General features: G+C 38.4%; 2 protein-coding genes across 2 annotated transcripts in view; both read left to right on the top strand.

The window, feature by feature from the left end:
• The window catches only part of Schip1 (Schwannomin interacting protein 1), a 374,012-nt gene that overhangs the window by 342,362 nt on the left and 8,783 nt on the right, over positions 1 to 22,867 (top strand). The gene's annotated exons all lie outside the window — the stretch shown is intronic.
• Positions 1 to 22,867, top strand: part of mib1 (mind bomb 1) — a 227,345-nt gene that overhangs the window by 195,695 nt on the left and 8,783 nt on the right. The window contains exons 12-15 of the mRNA XM_034970369.2: positions 17,393 to 17,651; positions 18,045 to 18,231; positions 18,944 to 19,188; positions 20,571 to 20,892. Of these exons, the coding sequence (XP_034826260.1) occupies positions 17,393 to 17,651; positions 18,045 to 18,231; positions 18,944 to 19,188; positions 20,571 to 20,892 (1,013 nt within the window). The remainder of the gene's footprint in view (positions 1 to 17,392; positions 17,652 to 18,044; positions 18,232 to 18,943; positions 19,189 to 20,570; positions 20,893 to 22,867) is intronic.

The following is a 22,867-nucleotide window of genomic DNA, read 5'->3' as shown; positions in this document are numbered from 1 at the left end:
AGTTCAAAAATATACGAATTTATTTCCTTTGTGTAGATTTTCTTTGAGGTTGACTAAGGGATAACTTGGTCGTAAGTTTTGTTCCTAAACTACTTGATATACTTAACTGAATAAAAATTTTCGTCGTTGGGTATAAAGGGAAGCACTTTCTAAATACTGTTTGTAAGGAATATTTTTTAATGCAATAAGTACTTTTCATAATCATGACATGCAAGCAAAATTTTAACAAATGTGGTCTGTTTTTGTATTTTGAAGGTTTGCACCAAAATATTTCTAAAATACCTTCATGGTATTTAGGATTAGGTTTACCTACCTTTAAGCGTTTATATATACGCAATATAACGGGGGATTACAATTTGAAAAAGAAAGCAAACAGTCTAAAAAATTTAACAACTAGCTTTTTTCCGGTACTTAGTTAGTGAAAAAGCCTTCAGCACTCGAGGATAATGTACAGTACGCTGCAGAAAATAATGTACATCAACCTTTACAATGAGATTTCGGCTTAGTAGAGCGTTGTCTCTGTCACTCATACCTATGTGACATTTCATCGGTCTCAACGACAGAGACAACGCTCTACAAAACCGCTATTTCTTTCTATAGGTCAATGTACATTATTTTCTGCCGCGTACTGTAACTAGCTATTTATCCGTGAAAGAATTTTCAGAATCAGGTTCATCGATTTGGAGATCACTTCGTACATACAAATTTTATTTGAAAACTTTACCTCTTTATTATATTACATTAGATTAGTGTAGCCATCTCCGATTTTATACTTCAATCTTTCCATCTTTTTACTGGTATCGCCATCTATTTTGAGCAGTTGAAACGACTTGATCTTCATTCCGATAAAATAGTTACAAGAAATGACGCCACAGGAGCGCGGCGCGCTATTGAGTTTTTTACCGTGCTTTTTAATTCCCTGTCAAAGAAAAACTTTATTTTACACTAGACGATGCCCGCGACTTCGTCCGCGTGGATTTAGGTTTTTAAAAATCTCGTGGGAACTCTTTGATTTTTCGGGATAAAAAGTAGCCTATGTCCTTCCCCGGGATGCAATCTATCGCTGTACCAAATTTCGTCAAAATCGGTTGAACGGATGGGCCGTGATAGGCTACACTAGGCTAGTAAAGGCTAGACAGACAGACAGACACACTTTCGCATTTATAATATTAGTATGAATAAAGCTCGGTGCAGATTATTATGGATTAAAAGTAGCCTAGATGTTACTCTTGTCTTTAACTGGGCAAACTAACAAACAAAGACACTTTCGCATTTATAATATTAGTAGGATCTGGTTATGGAGACACTTCTCCCAGTCTCAATCTATATAATATTTGGATTCATTCTTTGATACTTAGACAGAAATTATTAATATCAGTTTAAAAAATTACATTATTTATGTAGGTACGTTTCCAACATCAATGGTTTTTGTCATACTTACACAGCAGTCACAACTCACAGGCCACAGCACATAGAAACATTTCTTGATTCTATCAAAGTAAGTAAAAATACTAATAAATAAAAATATGAACATCGTTACAAAAGAACATTAGTCGCTATAAAAATGTTCGAAATAGAATACAATATTCGGTCTGGGTTTGTAACTTCAACTATAAAAATAATAAAAGCAGTTGATATCGTCTAGCGAAATGCACATACTCATAAGAAGCGTATACCTATCCGTACATTGGCTTAGGGCAGTCGTCAGGAAACTTTCAGCGGCCTCTGGAAATGTGCCAAAGATTCTGATGGCTATTTTCGCGTCATCCACATGAATACCATGACAGCGCTGCTCCCTATCGTTAGGCATTTGTATACATTTCCCAGTACTTGTGCATATAATATACTAGCTGATCGCCGCGGCTTCGCCCGCGTGTTTATAATATAGCCTATGTCACTCAGGAATAATGTAGCTTTCTATTGGTGAAAAAAATTTCAAAATCAGTTCAGTAGTTCCAGAGATTACCCCCTACAAACAAACTTAACGACATTACCTCTTTATAATATTAGTATAGATGTACATTTCTGGTAACGTATACTTATTGATAAAATTAAGTTTTTTAAAGTTTTTTCGAAAGAGGATATTTTTTGTACCTACAATGAAAAATTTTGGAATACCATACCGTACCCATTCGACGTCCAATTAAAAATATAATACTAAGCCGAAATGTATGTAAGTTACTCTATTAAAATCGTTCGACTAGTATTCATTATCCCCCTGTCTAGTTTTACATTCTTTTGTTAGCGATAGTCGTTGCATGAATAAATTGTTTTTCAACGTGATTTTGAGAATTGTACACTCTGAACTAACTGGTAGGTCAAGATCCCTTTCTCATAGAAAACGCCATTGTGCGATAGTAAAAGGCGTGCACTATTAAAGGGCGCAGATCGGGTCGCTCGTGGGTTTATAGCGCAGTATGCACCATTGAATGCTTTATTTAAGCTCTTGTTCGAAGTTTTAAGAACCGTACACATAAAGCGCGAAAGTTTCTACACTTACACAGCGAACACTTGTGCGTAATGTAACGTTTTCAAGGTATCGTACCCGAAACATGTCAACGGGACCCTTTACCTATTACTAATCCTGTGCTTGTCCATACTAATATTATAAATACGAAAGTGTATCTGTCTGTATGTCTGTCTGCTAGCTTTTCACGGTCCATCCGTTCAACCGATTTTGACGGGTACAGAGATAGCTTGCATCCCGAGAAAGGACATAGACTACTTTTTATCTTCTAAAATCAAAGAGTTCCCACGGGATTTTTAAAGACCTAAATCCACGTGGATAAAGTTGCGGGCATCGTCTAGTTTTGTATAAATTGTAATTAAAAAATTATATCGGAAGATAGTCTTTTTGACAAGTTCTAAGAAATGATCTATGTGCATATGCCCTTAAAAGTGTTGACCGCGCCTTGACGTCTTTGTATGTATGTATGTGTGCCCCTGATTATAATGCATGTGCTGTCATTGCCCTAGTCTCGTCATCGCATCGCCCCCTCTTGTTTTGAAACAATGAGGGACCTGGTTAATGTGCTTTCTGTTTACGTACCCTTATGATTTAATGAGATCCTAAATGCCAGTCGCCTTAATGTGTAAACTTCTGGAAACTTCGCAATTTATGTAAACTTTTTCATAATTTCATTCAATCAATTTTTTGAAGATGGTCTACTCACAATCATTCGACTTTACATCTCGCTAGATTGAAGGCTGAAGCGAATCGGTGGTTTTACATTTTATTTAATAACACGTGGAATAAACGTGTAAAATTTCTGGTTTCGCATGAGATTAGAAATTGTCCCGCTGCAAAAGGCCTTACTTACCTACTCATATCTCTAACCTCAAAACATAGGACTTTCGTATAACCTTCGAACCCCCATTTCACACCCTTAGGGGGATTTTCGTAAGATCCTTGCTTCTTATGTTCTCACTTGTGCCCTAGAAAGAACGTACTCTCCAAATTTCAAGTTAAAATAACAATAATTAAAACTTTCACATACAAACATTCATTCATTCATCCCCTATTTTACCACCCTTAAGGGGGGTTTTCAAAATAAATTATACAGGTATAACCTATATGCCGATATTCACGTCGTTTATAACTTCAAAAACATAAGACTTTCATACAACCTTCCAACCCCCATTTCACCCCCTTAGGGGAAGATTCTATCAAAACTTTTATTCAAGTAAACTTTTACAAGTGCTTTTGAGTCGTCACGTAGTTTAATTTACCACTGATTCGGAACGCCGTTCGTAGAAGAAACTGCTGCCTTCTGTTTGGAAACCTGTAGTAAGGAAGACTGAGGTAGACCTTAGCCTAGTTATTCATTTACATTTCCTGTTTGTTATTGAGACTCACAATATTTATGCACTAAAACTAACATAGAATAAAATTGATAAATGATGAATGCTATGAAATGCTAGAAATAGAAATAATTAGGTACTTGTATATTTTTCATTTCTCGTTTGTTCATTTCTCTGAATACAGAAAAATATACGTTTCTCGGTGGGCTTGCGGTTTGGTAAAGAACTCGTTGAAGTTTTTTCCTTATAGAAAGAGAGCCAGCGCGTGCCACATCTACGTTATTTTACAAAAGCTGTAAGTTTTTCTGCGTATTGTCCCCAACACTGGGAAGAACGCGTGGATTACATAAATTTCAAACTCCCATTTAACCCACTTAGGGGTGGAATTTCGAAAATACTTTCTTAGTGGATACCTGCTCTTTACAAAGAACACACCCTCTAAATTTCATGTCTCTAGGACCAGCGGTTTAGGCTGTGTGTCAGTCAGTCAATCAGGACTTTGAATTTTATATATACATATTACCTGTTTTCTCCCAAAGCCACCATGATCCGAACAAACGTTCTTCCCAGTGTTGCGGACTATACGCAGAGAAACTTTTAGCGGTTATAAAATAACGAAGGTCTGACACGCACTGACTCTTAGTCCATTAGCTTAGCTTTAGCTTTATTAGCTTGGGTTGCTATTTGAAACTCGTTATATTTCGTAATCGTACAATTTCATAAATATGATTGCTACGTACAAATTCAAAAATTTTATGAATGTAATAACTAGCATATAAATGTTGTGAATTGTGATATAAATATGGTAAAAGATATTCCTTGATTTATTTATTAAAATACAAGGACCTATAAAATACATACCTAATATTATAGAAATAAATCAACAATAAACCAACGTTACTGAAGTTGGCATCAAAGTATAAACCTGTCTAATGCTTATGACTAATCACATTTGCCCCTAAACAGATTAACTCCTCAAAATATACACAAGGATTAGGTAAATGACGAAGTTCAAGTATAGAATAGTGACTAATTCTGTTGTATACTATCTCTAAACTAAACTAAAATGACAGGTTTAAATATATTGCTATCTATGTATTTCATATTACTCCTACTGAAAAGGATAGCATTAAATTTAGACTTGTCAATTTAGTTTACTAAAATGACAGATTTAAATCTATTGCTATCTCTTTCACAATGCTCCCTGCAAAAAAAGATAGCACTAGATTTAGAACTGTCATTTTAGTTAACTTGAGATTGTGTACAATAGATTATGGAATTAGCGACATTGTTGTGTTTCATCATCTTAGTAATACAGTGCCACCCATTGGTGCCAACTGCCACCTATATTTCCTCGCGTTACGGCGTTTGTGCACGCATCCGTGAAATCACAGATTCCGTAAAAATACGAATCGCATGAGTACGTATTTGTATGACGGCCACTACGAAGAATCACGGATACGAATAGAATACGGATGAGTGCACAAACCCCCTTATTCTAGGTTTGATATACTAATATTTACTTGAAATTATTGGAAAGGCTGAGTAGATTAAAACAAATGACTGAGTCAATAAATGGGTAGGGAATCATTTGTCAAGAAACAATAGCATCTTGAACAAGGCGTGGATGGCCGTAGCTCGGTAATGTATTGTGAGAGCGGGCCGGCGGGCTCGGGCAGGGCAGCGGACGAGGCGGCCATTGAGCCGCGACGGATCCGCATAATGAGATGCAGTGTTCCTCCAGATGTGGCGCAGGCGCGGCCCCGACACTTTTTGTGCTCCCCTTTTTTTGCTACGACTTTTACCACCGACAATGTCACTCACGATGCTCACATGAGTTGCTGTTAAACCTTTAAACAAAAGAAATATTTAAGATTATGCGCCCAATTGCAGGCCCAGTAGACACAGTGTGCTGATTTTATCACGTGTAATAATTTTTAACTACATACAACATACACATAACAATAAGTTTAAATAAATAGACCTGAATAATGCGTTAATTATTGATTACAAATAAATATTTTTAAACGCGTCCTATTGTGAAACAAACTTTACGCAAATAAAATATTATATGTAACATCCAGCAGATAATTATACTCATGATTGAATCTATGATAAACATTTAATAATCTCTAATAAGAAAAATATAGATAATAATAAATGAATTGTTATACATATTCGTACTCAATAAAATATAAAATTTTATTTCATAAAATTAGTGTTACGCTAATAGTCTTTTTTTACAGGAGTACAGGAGAATATGTATCAGTTATTATATAATGTGTTATATTTTATTTTACAACTTTAACTAACGATAATACAAATTAATTGAGTTAACTGCGACAAAATATTAATATCATGTTCAATTTTCTATTTCATATAATATTGCGTGGAGCTGGAAATCTACTCAGCATCACGCCAGTTTATTTACGTACCTACTCGTAGTCTAGAACTGTAACCTACACCGCACCAGATGTTATTTTACGACGACTTGCCGTCCAATAAATAATTAGCTTTTTCCAATGACTTCTATGTATAGGTACTACATAGAAGTCATTGGCTTTTTCTGGATAAGAAACTCCAAATGCACTTCATACTCTTAATTTTAAACATAAATAAATAAAGAGAAATTATGTTAAAATTATTAGATGAAGCAATATCAGCGGAACTCTCAGTTAGTATTCCAATATTAAGACTGTAAAAAACTCTTACGAAATCCATAGTTGTTGATCAACTTTTCCCACACATTTTGTACATAAAATAAACAATCACACTTTTAAATCAAAAACACAAATAGATCCTTATTGTTTCACATGTATGTACGACGATCCGATTGGAACACGCTGGCATACCCGCGCAGCTCCATACTTCTTTACATTCCATACGAATTGAATACTATGGGAAGTAAGGAAGCACGGAACTAGCGCAAGGCTATGGTTCTTCTCTATTTTATGTCGCGATCCTTTGAGGTCACACTCTTGATGACGACCAACAGTTGTAAGGTCGCGATGTCGATGGCGCCATCTCTATTAGGATGGCAAAGCGACCACTACGAGAAGGCAGCTTGCGAAGACGAGGCGGTAGCGAGCGACACAGCTTCTTGGCAGCTCGTGGGGTACTGGCGGCGGGATCAGTGCGCACGCGCAGTCCAGGTCTAAAAATGGAGTCAACCGGCGGAGTTCGCTTTCGAGTCGCGAGTACCATCCATTCCAAATTTGTATTTTCCCGAAATAGATCCGATGGCGGGCGTCCATCGGTCGGATCGGTTACTCAAACGTGCAGCGACCTGCAGCTTGCGGCAATTCGAAATGCACGGCGCGCGGTCGAGTCTCGATCGCGGACTCGCCGGAGGCTCTTATGTAAGGAACACTGTAAACCGCGCCGCGTGACGACCGTATCCAAAATAAACGTGCACGCAGAATACGACGCCGTCGACGGGCGCCACATGTGCGCGCTCCCGTCAGCGTTGCGATGATCGCGCTGGAGGGGAGGCTATTATTAGTTGCACACCATCCACCACTGTCACCTCCCGCAGGGTAGTCGCGCTATACATAGTTTCCATTGCGAGATCTGACAATCCTCAGCGTTCACTGACCTCCCCTGAAAATGTTTTACAATCAACTCGATAAAAGACTAATACAATGAACAGGTACCTAATATTGAGCAGGTTCAAAATTAAGTAGGTATATATAAATATCGTAACTCTTGATCGGATGGACTCAGAGGACATACCCAATGGACTATTGGGTAAAAGTAAAAAAAGTAAAACTCAAAAAGTAAAACTAAAGACTATTGGGTATGCCCCCAATTTACCTACATAAAATAACGAAGGTCTAGCCTTCTCGGGCTCTCTCTCTCAAAAAACTAAGTAATGTACATCAAATTATAGTACAGTAGATAGATAGGTATGCATTAAGCCCATGTTTGCAAAGCTGAACTATTGAACTACTAGTGCAGGCGTACTGTGGCCGAGAATTTCCGCTGTTGGCTGTAAGCTCGCCTGTACGTTCACTTAGTCAATAAAAGAATTTTGGCAAACTTTCGCAGACAAACAAGTGGGACGACAGCCAACTCATCTTTTGTCTACTTGAAAGCAACATAGTTTTGCAAGCATTTTTGATATCACAATGTTTCACGGCAGTAAACAGGAAACATTTACTTTTATGTGAAATTACTCGAATGCGAAATATTGAGGAAACTCATAGTGAGCAGCCATTGATATTCATACCGTTTCGCGATAAAATATGTTTTGAGAACTTTCTTTAGTTTTTAATAAAATTTTGTGATCAAGCAAGATGCGCTGCCTAGTAAAGAATTGCGATGCTGCCCGCAGAGCATGAACGTCCAAAGAGCGCCTGTTGAATATTAATGTGACATTGTTATTGGCCACCGTTGCCCGCTGCTGCCCCAAACGCACATTTCCATAACTTACTATTCTGGATCCGCGGGGAATCAGCGCAATGTTGTAGAATATGATCACTCGCGTCTCACTAGCATCGGGCCCATAAACTGTCGCGACCGTACGTCAATTATTCATTACGTGGAATCAGTAAGCAGGCGAACGGTCTTAGCAACTATTCTGGAGCACTCAATTGATCAATGCATAGCCCGCAATGATTCACAACTCGATTGTTTCGTATGTACACAGACACTCAATGCGGCCGGCGCTTGTCAGCTGCGACCTCTGCCTTCGATTATAAACGTTTTCAGCACAATGTCATGATGAGAAGTTACAGGAGTATAGCCGCATTTACCTAATACTTGTTATAATCAAATAGAGAATACGTTTCTTTACACAAGCGTGCTTGTAGATACGAAATTACACTAAACCGAATCGTAACTGTAATGTAGAACCAAAGTTTCGGAATTTATTAGTACAGGTACTGTAATGTAGTCACCTCGATTAATCCTAAATCTGAATACCTCCTATAAATTATCGAACTTTCATATTACCAAAATGTTTCAGCAAAAAGACATGAAAACTATTTTATAGTTATAGAGATAAACTACCAACCCAAACTTACCAATACAACTGGGACTGGGTTTACCTGAACTATCTGATGAAGATACGCCGGGTTCTATTGGTAATTTTGAGAATATGTAATTCTACTAAATTTGACTTTTACGAGTTCACTGACGATGAGCGGTCGTCGGCCTATGACATATTATTATTAATACTTTGATTTGATCCTGAACCTATTGCATGATATACCAAATACCAAACACATTATGCAAATACCAAATTTCACTTTCTCATCCACATCTCACGAGCTATCCTATTTTTTATATATATACAAATTAAAAAATAAAAATATCGTACAAATTTCTTATTTTTACAACTTACAACATCTATTTAAATGTTTTATTTCTTCTTTTATGTCTTAAAGAAAAAAAAATTTAAACACTCTATTTTATTTATTTACTAGCTGATCTAGCGGCTTCGCCCGCGTAGATTTAGGTTTTTAAAGATCCCGTATAGCCTATGTCACTCAGGAATAATGTAGCTTTCTACTGGTGAAAGAATTTTTAAAATCGGTTCAGTAGTTCCAAAGATTACCCCCTACAAACAAACTTAACGACATTACCTCTTTATATATTAGTAATATAGAAGTATAGATTAAAGTATATAACTCGCCAACTTATATATTCTATGCCACTGACGTTTGGGTAGTATAAAAGGCGGTCACTAAAATCAGCGTTGGGGAGTCTGGTACCTTAGATATTTTCCATAGAGGTTTGTGTCAGAGGGGTCCAACGTTTTAACACAAGCTGAGTGGCCTACCTGTTCAAGGTGTTGCACTGCTGTACAGGACGATATTGCCTACACCATATATATAATACCTCGAATAAACATTATTCTATTCTAAAAGTGAAAAAAATGTAATTGGTTTCATAAACGTTAAAAACTGCTATGGACGACTCTTTGTTAACAAAGACCAACTTTTTAATAACATCATTACCCATATTATAAATGCGAAAGTATGTTTTTTTGTTGGTTTATCCTTCAATCACGCTGCAACGGAGCAACGGATTATTTGCTTGGGTATAGTAGTAGACCATAACAGTGGCATAGGCTACTTTTATGCCAAAAAATCAAATGATTCACCACACACATAACCACACAGCCCCCGCGCTAACCCGGTGCGGGATAGCGCGGGTGACGTGCAACAAAGATACACACTTTCGCATTTATAATATGGGTAGGTAGTGATAGACAATGTAACTTTTTAGTTAAAATCATTATTTAATGCCTACTGTCCGTTCGTAAGTTCCACATATCGTGTGTAGTGTACCTATTCTGTTTCGTATAGAATGTAGCTGGATATTGTTTTCCGTATCCAACCCTCCAGAGTTGCCTATCCGGTAAGCGACTTAGAGCAGCGTTGCGAAACCAACTAAATCATTTGATATTTGCAGTTGCAGCTAGGCCGTGACCTACTTTACATGGCCAGCGCTTTTATCAACGACTAGCTGATCCCCGCGGCTTCGCCCGCGTAGATTTAGGTTTTTAAAGATCCCGTATAGCCTATGTCACTCAGGAATAATGTAGCTTTCTACTGGTGAAAGAATTTTTAAAATCGGTTCAGTAGTTCTAAAGATTACCCCCTACAAACAAACTTAACGACATCGGGCCGTGCAGCAGAAATCGTAATATTTTAATTTCGCCATAACTTCAAAACCAAACGTCCAATTTTAATCATTCAAAGACCAAATATTATCTCCATAAACTGTTCTTAGTGATGAAATCATTTATTTTGATAAGGATTAATAGCATGAGTAAAATAAACGCGTTTAAATGTAGTCCAAAAAAAATTCAAGATTTTTAAATAAAAAAATGGTTGCTGTGCCTCACTCGACATAGATGGGTATAGTGTGTCGCGGACTTTTTTGTAGATATTTATAAGATCTACATACAATCATACACACACTGTTGTAATTTTATTTTATTATTGTATACCTACATTTATTCTAACTCTATTCTGTTAAAATAGTTTAATTATAATTTTAAGTAATCTCTTTTGGCCTTCTGTTATACATAGATTTAAATTTAAATAATAATAGGCTACTTGACAATTTTTTTAAGTTGGTCTTAAATGGTTAATATTTGTCCTATTATATCAAAAAAATTAACACTATATTTTTTTGCGCCCTAAAAACCGTAAAACTTTAATTTAAAAAAATATTTTTCTTAGACAGGTGAAAACACTGTCGGCCATGTTTGGCCGATAGATTATCTGTGCTCTGACGTCATGCATTTGTAAACAACAGTGTAACCCTGTGGTTATACTGTAGTTTACAAATGCATGACGTCAGAGCACAGATAATCTATCGGCCAAACATGGCCGACAGTGTTTTCACCTGTCTAAGAAAAATATTTTTTTAAATTAAAGTTTTACGGTTTTTAGGGCGCAAAAAAATATAGTGTTAATTTTTTTGATATAATAGGACAAATATTAACCATTTAAGACCAACTTAAAAAAATTGTCAAGTAGCCTATTATGTATTTACGCTGTTGATTACTTTCAAATAAACAAATAAACAAATAAACAAATAAACAAATGACAATGATAGCTAACTTCTGTAAATTTTATTGCTTGTGGACACAGCATTAAACAAGCAAGTCAACGAGTGTATGATAAACACATATTTTTGTAAATACTCTACATACATATATACAATTAAAGATACTCTACATCGATAACAATGAATATTGTTTTTCATTTTTTTACATTATTTATGGAAGTTACACCCTCTAACTTTTAAAAATTAGTTCTGAAAGTGGATTGATTACCGAGGGTTAACTAGCTTACATTTCTAGTGTAATAACGAATAAGCAAATGCTAATATTCGTCTTGAATCAGTGCCTCTACCTCTAAAAACTTTATAGTGAATTGATGAGAATAACATGTACCGTGAAAAGAAAATAGGTACTTAAACAAATCGAATCGTCAAAAAAAGTTACTTTAGTGGCTTTATTTTTTTTTAATTTAAATATATTAAACTAGCGACCCGCCCCGGCTTCGCACGGGTAGCTTATTACAATTTTTTGAAAATAAAATATAGCGTGTTAGAGACTAGGGTCCACCACGGTGCGGTGGTTGCGGTGCGTTTTAAAATCCGCAAATTTGAATTTTAATCTATCAAAATCCGGTGCGGAAATAATTCCGCAGTGTGTGCACTTGTGTGTAGTTCTCTAGTTCACAGGTTTTGCGGGAAAAAACGTACGGAAATTTTTCGTGGTTCGCGTTAGCTTTTACTCCAGAATAATGTAGCTTTCTACCACTATAGGTCCATGGAAGTAAACCACGGTCTTATTGAAAAGTAAATTGACAGCTTACGTCAGTATTCAGTACTCTGTCCACACCACGCCCCGCCCCGCCCCGCTGTCAAGCTGCGCGGATGTTATGTCCGATTTGAATCCGAGTCACATCCGAGGTATTCTCACGGATGACGGAGAGAACTCGGATGACGGAAGTGCAATGCGTAATGGCCGTAAAAGGGTAAAATAGGGCTTTGTTTGTGTAGTCCACGCGGACGAAGTCGCGGGTATAAGCTTGTACTGAGTGTCAAAAACTTACTCAATGCAACCACGAGCTATCCAAACTATTTGGCAGTGTATAGTATTAATTAGCAGTGTAAATTTACTTGAACTGAACTTGTAAATTAATATACGATCTCCCGCAATAGCTGATCATCATCATGATATGGTAAGTCCTAGGCCAAACCAATTGAAGCATTTTTTTATCTGTACTTCTATACTAATATTATAAAGAGGTAAAGTTTGTAATTTGTTTGTAGGACTCTGGAACTACTGAACCGATTTTGAAAATTGTTTACATTAGACATAACCGCTGCAGACAGTCGAGCACGAATGTAGTTTGTGTAATTAAAAAACGCATTATTGTATACCATGGCGTCACCCGAGTGCATGACTCATGTCAGAACTGTAACAGTCATCTCTCTTTTTAATACATTTTCAAAACCAAACAAAATAATATCAAATTTTAAAAATATTGGCTACTTAAAACGAAGCATTTAATAAATAATTTAGTCAAGAACTACGAGACGAGTAGATATTAAAGTTGTATTATTTTTGAAGTTATTTGTACCTAGATAATGATTATGTCTCTACCTACTAAGTACATCGAACTAGTATTAAATATGTACCTAGTATTAAATTAATTTAATCAAAAAGTTAAAATCATCATGTATGATAATTGATAATGATAACTACAATTTAAAGCATTTGCCCTAACTCCTAAGTTCTTATAGTGACATCAATTGTGCGCAACGCTGATTTAATTCTTATGAGATTGTTGTTATTGCAGACACGCAATTAGAATTCTATATTATTTTCTCAATATATTATTAGCATGACCGCGCTTTATTCTCAAAAGTATGCCATTTATTTAACCACGCCGTGATTTGAAACAGAAGGAAGCAGAATACATTAACCTTACCATAAACTCGTCAAACATTAGAATAAATAAACATATTTTGACCTCGTCCACTTTTTTAACGAGAGAATTCGTTCACAAAAACATGTTAGATATACGAGTATGATATGAAGAGTCGAAGGGACTGCAAGGATCCAGCTGACTAGCTGATAGACAAGGATCGCGTAGCATGCGCGCGCGCGAGATTCGGCGCGGCGATCAGATTCCAACTGCTGGTATCGTGTACGTAGGACGACCGCCGCCCGCCGACCACGACGTTTGACCTTATTTAATTAGTTCGTTCGTTTTTACTCTTTGAACGTAACACAGCATATTAAAATGTGTACCGCCTAAATTACTGTCGCCATCTATACGATTACAGCAATTAACCCAGGAACAACATAATATAAACCGAATGATTTTTTTATTTAGGTATTCGCACCAAAAATTTGTAACAGCCGAAAGAAAAAGATAAGAAGTGGACAGGAAAGCACTTGGGAGGTTGTAAAGGAAGAAGAAGAGTAGATACAACAAAAACAGATGGTGTAACTCATGTAAATGCTTTAATAAATATTTTACAATATTGAATTGATTAGTAAGGGATTGATCTACAAATAGTAGTTGTTGTTGTCGTAAGTTGGATTACTTCGACCACATTACGAGAAATAGTAAATACGACCACCTTCAGCTCATTATTCGGGGGAAAATAGCCAACAGAAGACCACCTGGCCGAACAAGGACATCGTGGCTAAAGAATTTACGCCAATGGTACAGAAAGAGTACCCGGTCTCTTTTCCGCGCAGCAGCGTCCAAGGTGCAGATAGCCCTAATGATTGCCAACCTCCGATAGAAGACGGCACTTCAAGAAAACACCTTCTCTTGAAAAGATCTGATCTTGTATTCAAGAAAAGAGAGGGTAAGAAAGAGTCACGAAAAAATTTACAACCGATAAACAGTTTTCACATAAGTATTAAGAATACCGAAAATTTGAAAAGAAACGGCCATCTTTGAATTATATTTCGCTGTAAGACAATAACAGCGCAAGCTTGTTGGTTTCTACATTCTCTGCCTTCCAACACCTACAAGCAAACTGCCAGAGCTATTTCTGTTCTCAGTTCAACCACCTTAAAGCAAGCATGAATTTCTGTAACCAAAATGACGAATGCCTGATCACGTGTTTAGAAGTTAGAATAACTATTTTGTTGCGAACTTTAAAGCGGCATAGCATTATAATATTTTGTCGGTAGATTGTTGTACAATTTTTGTTCAACACTTTTTGTTATATATATTTATAAATAAGAAATCCAAAAGTATTCTCGGCAGGAGATCTGAGTTTTAACCCCGCGTGGGGGTTCGAAAACTTCGTTTGTATGAGTTGTAACTGAGTCAGCCTCTTACGTAACTTTTCGGCCAACTAATCTAGTTTAAAAAAGAACGAGCCACTTGCTTAAAGTAGTCGGGTTCATCTGGAATAAGACCGTAGTTAATAGTTAAATGATACCTTAATGGTTGGAATCTTAATTAATCCTGGTCAACACAATTTTATCATCGTCTTAAACGGATTTTTTATCGCAAATAAGTTAAAGCAATTATAAATTTACCATTATTATCTCATTAATTTAAATAAATAATAAATAAATAAATAATAAATAAAATAAAAAAGCCTTTATTCTAATACGTTACAAATAATAAACATTTAAACAATATTACATTTCGTTTCCCTTATTCCATTAGCAATCAAATTAGCAATCAAATAATAATAATAATAATAATAATAATCATTCATATTTTAAGTATAGTTTTATTCTTTTTTCCCTTCATAAAGTTGTCATTAAATCATAAAGTATAAATTAATATTAGTTAATTACGCAAATTACGAGTCAGATACAATGATTATTATTATTTAAATTAATTTATTACAATAATACATTAATATTAACAAATTACTACAATTCTAAATCATGTCAATAATAATAGAGGTCAATTATATGTATATTTGAAAGTAACAATTTTTATGTCAGTCAACGATAAATAAAATAAAATAAAATTATAAAATTTAACCTCGGATAATTTTCAATTTACGTATTAGTCGCCGCTGCGGCGTAGGCCTCCCCCAAATCTTTCCAGCGCTTTCTGTCCCTAGCTTGCCGTATCCAGTCAGTTCCACATACCTCTGAGAAAATGTCTCGCCATCTCTTTTATTGGCGGCCTCTTTTTCTCTTTCTATCTCTTGGAATCCATTCGGTAACTTTTTTGGTCCATCTAGTGTTATCTAGTCGGCAAAGATGTCCTGCCCACTGCCATTTTAGTGTCCGAATTCTTTTAATTATATCTACTAGTTTAGTTTTTTTTTGAATTTTTTTGTTGCTTATTCTGTCTTTTAATCTCAAACCCAACATGCTTCTTTCCATCTTTCTTTGGCAGATAGCTAGTTTCTCCTCTTCTTCTTTTCGTAATGACCATGTCTGACATCCATATGTCAGACATGGCATTATTGTGACTTCGTATAATTTCTTTTTTATTTTCACATCCATCTCCTTGTTCTTCATAACTTCCTTAAAGCTCCAATATTTTACTCCATGCCATGGCAATTCTCCTATTTATTTCCTTTCCAGTACTGTTTTCGAAAGAGATTGATTGGCCAAGGTACACGTAATCTTTCACGTACTCTATATTTTCACAACCAATTTTAATATCCTTCTTTTCGGCGTTGGTAAGGATTTTCGTTTTTGAGGTGTTCAAAAATAATCCAGCTTTTTTGCTCTCCTGTGCCAATTCTTCCACCATACTGCCAAGATCCAACGCATTATCTGCAAACACTATTATGTCGTCTGCGAAGCGTAGGTGACTTAAGTATTCACCGTCAATCTTCAGTCCCTTTTTTCCCCACTCTAGGTTCCTGAAAATAGCTTCGAGGACTGCCGTGAAAATTTTTGGCGATGCTGGGTCACCTTGCCTCACGCCTCTTTCAATTCATCAATTTAAATAAATAAATAAAATAAAATAAAATGTTTTTATTTCGACCAACAAGGATCATATTGGTGTTAGTAATTACACGAAACTTATACCTAATTGTTAGTAATTATTAATATTTGGGGCTGGACCGGACTCTACGCAACAGGGATGTGCACCGCTTTCGCATAGTAGTATAAAACAGTCTACATGCGCCTCGGCGAACATCCCTGACGCGCTGCAGAATCTGGGCAGCCCCATCAGCATCCTGAATGCATTATTATATTGTACACGCAGGGCATTGTACTGCTTTTGCGTGTAATCGATCCACAGGCTGCTCGTGTAGGTGGTGCAATATGCTCTGAAAAGAGTGATTTTGACGGCTACAGAACAACGAGCAAACCTGCGGACGATCATGTTCGCCCTAACAGACAACGCCCTGCGTTCTCTCTTTATATCTGCATCGTCTTTCAGGTCAGAGGATATAACATGCCCCAGGTATTTAAACTGCTCCACTCTCTTTAGTGGAGTCTCATACAGCTTTATAGGTGGTACAGTGGGAGGAAGTGTTTTTCCCCTGGCCTGAAAGACCATGCATTCACTCTTCTTGACATTGTAGGTCAAGCCGTGACTGTGGGCATAGGTCTCACAAATGCCCAACAGTTTCGTGATACCACAGACAGACGCACTCAGCAACACCATGTCGTCTGCATAACTAATATTATTGAGACACGCTCCATCAATATGACATCCGACACGCGTACTGCTAAGTGCCTCTATCAGCGCATTGACGTAGAGGTTGAAAAGCTTAGGCGAGGTTAAGCCCCCCTGCCTCACGCCACACTCCAACCTATAAGGCCTAGAAAAGCTTTCCGACCATCGCACGACATTGACCTGGTTATTTAGCCTTTAGATACATTTATATATTACTAGATGATGCCCGCGTTATGTTATTTTTTGCATTTATAATAATATTAGTATGGATAGTATGGATGATTGTTGATAACCCCTTTAGAGCGCATCGTAATAGTTGTGATTGGCTGAAATTAAGGTATCCTTGCATTTTAACTGCACTTGTGCATTTTGCCAATAGTGAGAAAGTATCAGTCAATCATATAGGTGATTGCGATCGTCACATTGTCTAACTACAGCGCTAAACACGCTACAATAGGTATAATATATTTTATACGTATTTTTTACAGTGCAATGAAAATTATGTTGGGAAAGCTGCCGAGACCGTGGATAGTGGACGACGCGAAGGATGACGGGTACACGGCGCTGCACTTGGCGGCATTCAACAATCACGCGGAGGTCGCCGAGCTGCTGGTCCGCGGGGGAGCGCGCCCCGATCTCCAGAACGCCAACCTGCAGACCGCTCTGCACCTCGCCGTCGAGCGGCAACACACGCAAATAGTTCGCCTACTCATCGCACATGGGGCCAACCTGAACATTTGTGACAAGGTTCGATTTGTAGATTACGAGTTATTCATTATAGCTCTCACCCGCTCGTCAACCGCGCTCGCCCGCACCGGGTTAGCGCGGGGGCTGTGTGGGTGTGCGGGGCGTTCCCTCTCGATTGCCATTTCGACCTGTCGTGTTCTATACGAAACGTTCGTCAAACGATCTTTATTTCAATTTGGGTTTCATGCCTCTATGAACATGAAAATATAGTTTTTTCACAAACATAAAATCCTAGAACTAAATTTAAAGCGCCGCCACGGCGTTTTCTTGACCTGACTCCCCTTCGGCCTTCCCTGACTTCCTGCCATCTTGATGACCACGGCAGACTAGTGGGCTAGCGATAGGTTGATGGTGATGAAACACACATTTAAGAAGTGAGTTGATTTGCTGTAGGACGGCGATACGCCGCTTCACGAAGCGCTGCGGCACCACACGCTGCAGCAGCTGCGGCGCCTGCAGGATGCGCGCGACGCGTCGCTCCTGAGCGGCATCGCGCACGCACACGACAAGAAGTCCTCCGCCTCCATCGCCTGCTTCCTCGCCGCGCATGGCGCTGATCTCACCATCAAAAATAAGAAAGGTAAATAATGTTGGAATATGGCCTAAATCCTTCTCATTCTGAGAGGAGACCCGTGCCAGAGTGAACTAGAGTGAGGGAACTCTCGGTTTGATCCTGAATCGACGATGTCAAATAAGGCTATGGTGACGTAAAATCAAAGAAAAATACGCTTACTTTAGGGTCACCTGCGTCAAATGTCATTCGACGCCTGCCAGTGAAGTCCAAGCCTCGACGTTTTGTGAGAGGTTACGTAACTGTCGTGAACTGTGCCCGTTCTCAGTAATGGGCCGGCGGCTATGGATTGATCCTGATGAATCGTTGAGTAGAAACAGGCGTTATTTTTCGGAATTCCATCATACTTACAACTTGCAATTTGCAACAGTGCATTGTGCAGTCTACATTTTCTGAAGTTACTCCATTGTAGGAGTGAAAGGTACTTGAGTGGTTAATATTGCTTTCTTTTACTGAATGCTTAGTAGTGGGAGAACTGGTGTTGCATACCGTATGCTGCACGTTGTACCTACCATACAAATTTGTATGTTTTGGCGGATTATTGTTCTTTGTGTAAAGGTAAATGTTACTCGCTCTGTAGTAATGTTATAATGGAATTCCGGCCACGGCAGTTAACAACGGAGATTCGGCAACTACCTACGCACAAGATATTTTAATATTATTGTGCATAAATAATTCATTTATTCACTTTTCTTCACTGTATTTCTGCTCTGCATTCCAGGTCAGACGCCGCTGGATCTGTGTCCGGATCCCAACCTCCGTAAAACTCTAACGACGTGCCGCAAGGAAGGGGCCGGGGTGACGAGTGACGGAAGCCCGGAGAACGAAGCGGAGCCGCCGCCCGAGCCCGCTGCGGCGCCCGGCGACCCCGCGCCCGACGAGTGCCTCGTGTGCTCTGACGCCAAGCGAGACACGCTCTTCCGCCCCTGCGGACACATCTGTTGCTGCAACGTGTGTGCTGCGAGGGTAGGCAAACTATCCATACATACTATCCTACTCCTATAAATGCCAAAGTTTGTCTGTCTGCTACGTTTTCACGGCCCATCCGTTTAACCAGTTTTGTCTTTGGTACAGAGATGCATCCCATAGATAGGCGCCTTTTTATGCCACAAAATCAAAGGAGGATACCGTTAGAGAGCGTGCCCCTGCGTTTTTCTTGTATCATGTCTACTGTAACTAATGATTTCACTTGATGCGTTTTTAATAATTACTAGCTGATGCCCGCGACTTCGTCCGCGTGGATTTACGTTTTTCAAAATCCCGCGGGAACTCTTTGATTTTCTGGGATAAAATGTAGCCTGTGTTAATCCAGGGTATAATCTATCACCATTCCAAATGTCATCCAAATCCGTTCTGCCGTTTTTGCGTGATTAAGTAACAAACATCCAAACATCCACACTTTCACATTTATAATATTATTAGGATTAGGATGAGGAATTAGGATTAGGATTATTGATAACAGAGACAATGGGACCGATTCTCTTGTACACAATCTCTAAACGAAACTAAATTAACAGATCTAAATCTAGTGCTATCCTTTTCCGCAAGCAACATTATGAAAGGGATAGCAATAGATTTAGATGTGCCATTTTAGTTTGGTTAAGAGATTGTGTACAACGGAATCGGAATTAGCAACAATATAATGCAGCATAATATTATGTCACAACCTGTCGCACATAACTATAGTATGCGACAGGTCGAGATGGTAATCAGGGTGGGGATACGCCCCGCACACCCTCACAGTTTTTTAGTAGTTAACTAGATTTTAAGTAAGCGTTTTCACGCATCGAAACAGGTAATTTAGTGAAGCTCTTAAGTTCATTCCGAGAAGAAAAGCGAAATGCGTGAAATAATAAATCTGTAATTCTTTATGTGCTCAGCAAAGTTACAGAAGAAAAACAAAGAAATTTTACCTTTTATCCTATTTATTTTGACTATATTTATCTAATTTAACCTGTCCAAACGTGCTGTAGTCACCGGCAGGGATTGCGCGGGGTGAGGAGCGCGCGGCTACTTAACCGAAAATTAGAAAACCCTCTATTCTCCTTGTTTATTTGCACACTAAATTTTAACTTGTAACTTGAAATTCACTGTTCACATGCATGAGGTCGCTTAAAATTAAATTAAAATTTAGTTTTAATTAATTGAAAACTTAATACGTGTAAACTAGGCATAGTAAGAAACTATGAAGATGAGAGCCTGCATTGGCCGGACCTCTTGTGGCGCCCTCAGAGATCAGTTTTGCCTGTGGACCCCCATTACCATTGTAATAATGATTGATGCTGGTTTTCATGAGGGGTTAATCTGGTAAATAAATTAATTAAGTCATCAATATTATAATGGCACAGGTGAAGAAATGTCTCGTGTGCCGCGCATGCGTGACGTCGCGGCAACGCGTGGGTGAGTGCGTGGTGTGCTCGGAGGCGCCCGCCACCGTGGTGTTCCGGCCGTGCGGCGACGTGTGCGCGTGCGCAGCGTGCGCGCCGCTCATGCGGAAGTGCGTGGAGTGCCGCACGCCGCTGCAGCCGCCACCCGCCGCGCCCGCGCCTGCACCTGCGCCTGCAGCTGCACCTGCACCCGCACCACCCGCACCCGCAGCCGCGCCCGCATCCCACCCGCAGCTCGCCTCGCATTCCGCGCACTCGTACTCCGTCCTCCAGAAACACGACAGTGAGTAACATATTATTATCAATAAGTGTAGCCGTGTAACGAATGTTAATTTTTTCGGTAAGAGGAAGAAATCCCAAAGTCCTAAAACACGTACCTACTTCTTTATTTTTGACCGAAACTACTACTAGAAATACCAATTTTCGTGGATATAATTTCAAAAATTACGGATTGTCGTACAAAGTTTCATCCCCTATTTAACTCTCTTAGGAGTGAGATTTCCAAATTATTTTGTCAATGAGCGCCTACGTTATAAAAAGGAACTGTCAAAATTTCAAGTTTCTGGTCTAGGCTGTGCATTGATATAATTATTTTAAAAATCAGTCAATATAAGTCTTTTTCGTACCACTTGCTCAAAAAAGTGACATTCAATGCCACAAAAAGCGTACATAACTGTTCAATAGGGAATGATATACCGAGCACTTACCCTTTGCGCCAGCTGCAGCATAACACCCTGGGCCCAGGTCTTCTGTGTCGATAGCACCCTATTTTTCACATATATATTGTCTTGAAAAGAAAGTGGTCACTGGTTTCAGTTAAATCACAATCACAACACATCGATTGAGTCCAGATTCCAGAAATTAATTTGTTTTGCACTGGAACGCGTGCTTATCGATTATTGCAGTCGATCTGAGAGATATGATGGCGCCGAATCGCCAATCAGAAGGACGCATTGGCATGCGTTGCATCGGCGCTAGGGGGCGCTCGACAAACCAACCCAATGAACAATTACGAAAATAAATATGAGATAAATTTGCTAGAAAAAATCCTCCAAATTATGTTGACCTTAAAATATATTCTGTTCCAGTACGGAACATGCCGCTCGCCTTAAAAGAACGTAGATCTTTTAACTAACTTTATGACTAAACTTAACAAAACTAAAGAACTTAATAATTAAAAAAATAATGGTTAAAGCTAAATATATTATGTTTTAAAATTTAACTTTAGAATAATTTTGGGAAAATTGAATTATTGCTCAGGTAGAGGGCAAATTTTAACGACAGGACGTTTGAAAAGGGGCTTGCCATATTTCAACGTCACAACTCGCGTTACACCGTCCGATCCAGGATGAAGGGCGTGAACTCTAGCCAGGCACCATTGCAAAGGAGGCAAGTTATCGTCACATACGACGACAAAAATACCTTCACAAATAGGAGGGCCGTTATTACGAAACCACTTGATACGCTGTTGAATATCATGCAAGTATTCGCGGCTCCAACGGTTCCAGAAATGTTGGACAGCTTGCTGTATCCAACGCCATCGCGTAAGTCTGTTAGGTGGGGCATCTATCAGTGAAACATCAGGAACGGCTGTAAGAGGTTCCCAGATACAGTAATCAACGAAAGTTTTAAGAAACGGACGTTTGGATCTCATACGTGAGGCGGGCAATATCCCCATGGAAGACTGAGTTCGCACAGGGCTCGCACACAAATATTTGACGCGTTTATGTATTCGTTTGTGAATCGCGTCTCTGCCGAATAGTGTCCAATTTTGATATAAGAAATACTGCATCGTTTTAAAACTGGCATGCACTAGCATGTCATCAATTAATGAATTGATAAATGCGTGTTTCTTTGGTAGAATTAACTGATGTTTCGAGTTGTAAGTGAGTAAAGTTTTATGTAATCGTTCGCCAACACGTAAGCATTCATTGTCGTCTAAGAAAAGATTTAAATGTTTTAATATATTGGAAGGACAATGTCCCTCGGAAATATTGATAATTTCATCACCGGAAGTGGTCATTTGAACAATTTTAATTAGTCGGTTTATAGCAAAGTTAAACTCCTGGATAGATACATGATTGGAACACGAACTTTTATTTTTCTTATATTTAAGGTAAAATCGGAACACAAGTGCCAACTTTTCAAAAGAGGAAAATCTCGAAAAGAAATCATAATTATCAGACTGTGTGATTGTCAGTCGTAGCTTTAAGGAAGCGACTCGCGTTTTGCCGAGTAACAGAAAGATTGAAACTTTA

This window comes from Maniola hyperantus, chromosome 1, assembly GCF_902806685.2.
Source record: "Maniola hyperantus chromosome 1, iAphHyp1.2, whole genome shotgun sequence".
Lineage (NCBI taxonomy): Eukaryota > Metazoa > Arthropoda > Insecta > Lepidoptera > Nymphalidae > Maniola > Maniola hyperantus.
The sequence above is the reverse complement of the archived record's forward strand: the minus strand, read 5'-3'. Positions and strand labels throughout refer to the sequence as shown.